Source organism: Olea europaea, unplaced genomic scaffold (genome assembly GCF_002742605.1).
Source record: "Olea europaea var. sylvestris unplaced genomic scaffold, O_europaea_v1 scaffold2716, whole genome shotgun sequence".
In the NCBI taxonomy this organism is placed as follows: Eukaryota; Viridiplantae; Streptophyta; class Magnoliopsida; order Lamiales; family Oleaceae; genus Olea; species Olea europaea.
Window position 1 is genome coordinate 79,172 of NW_019245571.1, and position 4,195 is coordinate 83,366.

The 4,195-nt window shown below is 32.5% G+C and overlaps 1 protein-coding gene across 1 annotated transcript; it reads left to right on the plus strand.

The window, feature by feature from the left end:
- Nucleotides 1–512: 512 nt before the first annotated feature.
- LOC111383564 (probable Xaa-Pro aminopeptidase P) lies at nt 513–3,714 on the plus strand. Its single transcript, XM_023007679.1, has 5 exons — nt 513–670; nt 788–868; nt 2,301–2,355; nt 2,577–2,681; nt 3,593–3,714. Exons 1-5 carry the CDS (start codon nt 608–610, stop codon nt 3,697–3,699), a joined length of 411 nt encoding a protein of 136 aa, XP_022863447.1. The 5' UTR covers nt 513–607; the 3' UTR covers nt 3,700–3,714.
- Nucleotides 3,715–4,195: the final 481 nt, after the last annotated feature.

Consider the following 4,195-nt stretch of genomic DNA (forward strand, 5'->3'; position numbering starts at 1 on the left):
AAGGAAAAAGTCATTTCTATATTCAACTTTTCATCAGAGCTATGGTCAAACCCCTTGCTTCTTACATGTCATGCTTAGTAGTCTTGGGAGTCTCTCAGTGGTTTTTGATCCCTTGAGAAGCTTCGACAAATGTCTTTTCTGTCAAATTATCCATCAGTCATACTGCTAATGTCTCATTTTCAATCTTGGGATGAAAATGTAGTCCTTACTGGACAATCAACCCAAAAAATTAATGCTGTCTGTTCATACGAACCCCAATCCCTATGTAACTTTAGTTTTTAAAGTTTACTAATGAAACATCGCTCAAGTGCTGTAAATTCTCTTACGTGTAAGAAGTTGAAAAGAGTCCAAGCTTGGTGACCTTGGCATGGTTTTACATTCTATTTTTCGTAGTTTATGTTGAGACTGCATTGGAAGCTGTGGATATGTGAAAAAGACAAATTTTAGGGGCAAACCTGAGTTTTTTGAATCTTAAAATTATTAAATACAATCACAGTTATTTATTTTCTAATACTACACCAATTTTTATCAAAAGCATTTTAGGGGGTTGAGTTTTCCAACAATTTCATCAGTTGGTCCACATGGGGCAATTATCCATTATTGTCCAATGGTGGAATCATGTGCTGAACTTGATCCAGATAGCATGTACCTATTTGATTCAGGAGCTCAGGTGTGTCAACTTACTTGATTAGTTTTTCAGTTTCTTCTTTATTTTCTTCACTTCCATTCTACCCTTTTTTTAAAACTATATTGATTATTTATGTTGATGTTTTCTGTGTTTCTGAAGTATCTAGATGGAACAACTGATATAACCCGGACAGTTCATTTCGGAAAACCTACATCTCATGAGAAAGCATGTTATACTGCGGTATGTAATACTTGTTTATTAATGATTATTTCTTCTGTTATCTGTGATTGAAGTTTGCTCTTGGTTATGTTGAATCTTAAGGCTAATTTGATTTTTCTGATGGTCAGGGTGCAGGGGTGGGGAGAAAAACTGTATTTGCTACTGAAAGTGCATGCTAAGTAATTACACAAAGTGTTGAAATTAAAAACTGAAATTAGTGATTTTTGGTGAAAAACGAGAGAATTAAAAAGCAAGTAAAGTATTAAATTTCTGACTGCAGAAGATTTATTCACAATTTATATTGCTTGAAGTCTAGAATACAAGTTCCCTTTTCATTCAAAGGGGGAAGTGGGCAAGGAATATTATGCCTGGCCTTTTTTTTTTTTTGAGCATCACCCTTGAGATACCACAATCTTGAAAGAACTATCTCCAAGACTAATTAATAACTGAAGCTTGAGTCTCCCAAACTTGTGCCTTAGATTTCTTTATTAGTCTTTTCATCAGACAATTTCTAGGCATTTTACATATAGAAAATTGGAGAAAAAATCTTCAACATCCTTATCAAGTTTAGAAATGATACTAACATAAATCAATAGGTTACCAGAATGAAAAAAAATTATTAAGGCCTTGACCTGATTGTGATCCCTTTAGTGCTATCAATGCCTGCCAATGATTTTGATCAAAATCAAACTAATTTGAAGCCTTATTTGTTATGTATTTGAATAGTTCTTTCAAACTAAAATGCATTCAACTTGTAGTACTAAATGTGAATTTTCTTACACATATTTCATTGTTCTGCTGAAAGTCAAACAAATCGAGATTCATTATTACTTTGAAAGTATTTTTGGTTGAATTTAAAAAGTTATATAAGCCCTCTATTATTGACACACAATAATTGGATTTGAAACGTGATAAATATGTTCAATTATCAAAACATGTTCAGCAGTAGCAATCAAATTTTTATTCTAATAACATCTCACTTGATATTTAAGTGTTAGTATCAGTTTTCTATTAAATCTTCTAAATTTAAACCAAAGGGGGAGTGCGCCTAGATGATTAGATCCATGTATGCAGTGGGTAACGTGATGCTTCAGAGATGTATATTCCCTGTAACTGTACGAGTCGTATAAAATTTTTATACATTTTCTTCTTAATTGTGCTGGATAAATTCTTCACATAGGAGACCATTTCACTTTTGAATCTGTTACTGCCCAGTTCTGAGAAAAGGTGTTACCTTTTGTTCTAATATCCTTTGATGGTGAATTTTTATCTCTTGCACGTATTTCTTACTGTTCTCTATCTCTATAACTTTATTTTAATTCAAAAAGGGCACAATTCATCTATCTTCCTCGAAAGTTTTGAATGAATTCTCTCTCCCATGATTAAAGAAGATGCTCCCTTTTTCTTAGTTATCAATTATCAACATCATAACTCTAATCTTGTTCTCATGTAGGTTCTCAAGGGTCATATTGGACTGGGGAATGCTCGGTTTCCTACTGGAACTACTGGTAAAATTGATTTTTTATTTAACTATTGATAATTCATATAGTTTTTAGTCTTGGAAAATTTCCTATTGACTTTAGAGTATCGGACTAGAAATTCTTTCATTGAACAATTCCACCAAAGAAATTCAGTCTGATCCATTAATGTTGGCTAGTTGATGATTTGGATAAAATAACTTGTTCTTTGTCTTTTTTTTTTTTTTTTCCCCTGAAACTGCTATTGTCAGGGCATATTCTCGATATTCTTGCACGGGTCCCTTTGTGGAAGGATGGTCTTCACTACAGACATGGTACTGGTCATGGAATTGGGTCTTACCTAAATGTTCACGAAGGTAACTTGACAAAATATTTTTTTGGTAGTAGTCCAATTGAACAATTTTTATTTTTTCCTTTTTAACTATATTTTGATTCTATGCAAAAAGAAATATAATGGTACTTTGGGGTGGAGAAGCTATTAATTTTGGAGTGCTATGATATTTGCTTACGCTCTGACCTACAAGGTTAATATTTATAAACTCGAGGAATATCGTGCCTATATACAGTGTGACATCGTTCTTTGATTATATGATCTACAATAGAAACATAGGATCAAATTCATAGCAAAATGAACGAGTCATGAACTGGTTCTCAATATCTTTGGGTAGTATTATCTATTGACTGTTCAACCTTCTTGTGTTTGCTTGCAGTGCAACTTTTTTTGGTAGTTGGTTTTACACGAACTTTATCTTTACATGGTGGTTTCTTGCATGAACACTCTGACAAAGAATGTTCTATAAGCTGAGCATCTTTAAAGAAACTTAGTTATGCGAGAATCATCTCATTCCATGTCCTGAAATCTGTACTTACACGATCCAACCGTGGATGCATCCATAACTATTTTGTTGATGGGCTCTATAATGTAAAATTCAGTTAATTTTCAAGGCTAAAAAATATTGCCAAAGAAAAATGAGTATATTGTTGCCTCGTGCAAAAAATTGTAATGTATTTTCGTGTTAACATTGTCAACACGTTTCCTAAATGTGAAAAGATATGTTGAATTTTCTCTTCTAATTATTAACATTATAAAGGATTTTTCCTCAATTAAATTTTATATATATTGTAGGATTAGTAACTATTTTAGAACATGGAACAGAGCTAATTTCTAAAGATTTCTTTAGTGCTGGGGATTATTAACCTTTGTGACATCACTTGTACAGGAGAATCTGGGTTCAGTTAATAATTTCCTAACTTGTGGTTTTGTTAGGACCTCATCAAATTAGTTTCAGACCACCTGCTCGGAATGTGCCATTACAACCTTCAATGACTGTTACGGATGGTAAGTATCTAATTTTTGGAACTCATTTGCTTTGATTTCTGGGCCCAGCCCATATTATACCATTTGTTATGACATTTTCATGAGAAGCAATTAAGAAAAAGTTTTATACGAGGCACAGCTTTTTTAATAGAAGGATAGGATGTCATCTATATATCTATCTGGAGATAACAGTGCTTTAACTTTATGCAATGTCAAAGGAAAACAAATATGTTTATTGTTCTACTTCATTATTTTTATGGAAACTAAAATTTAAATTCAGTTATAAGAATGAAAATGAGTTGCAATTCTATTATTCTACTGTGAGAATGAGGAGTCATGCCTCGCAAAGATATTGTAAGGCTTGGAAGTTTGGATATGTTATCTAAATGGTTCTCAAATGTCCCTGTATCGAAATACTTAACCAAAATGCATTCATTGATATATGCATTTGGTTTTTTAAAGTATGACTCTCTTATCTTGTGTGGCAAACAGTATTACGATCCTACTGATATTTTTTTAATGCACAATTGACCATTTTTCTTCCCTTTTTAC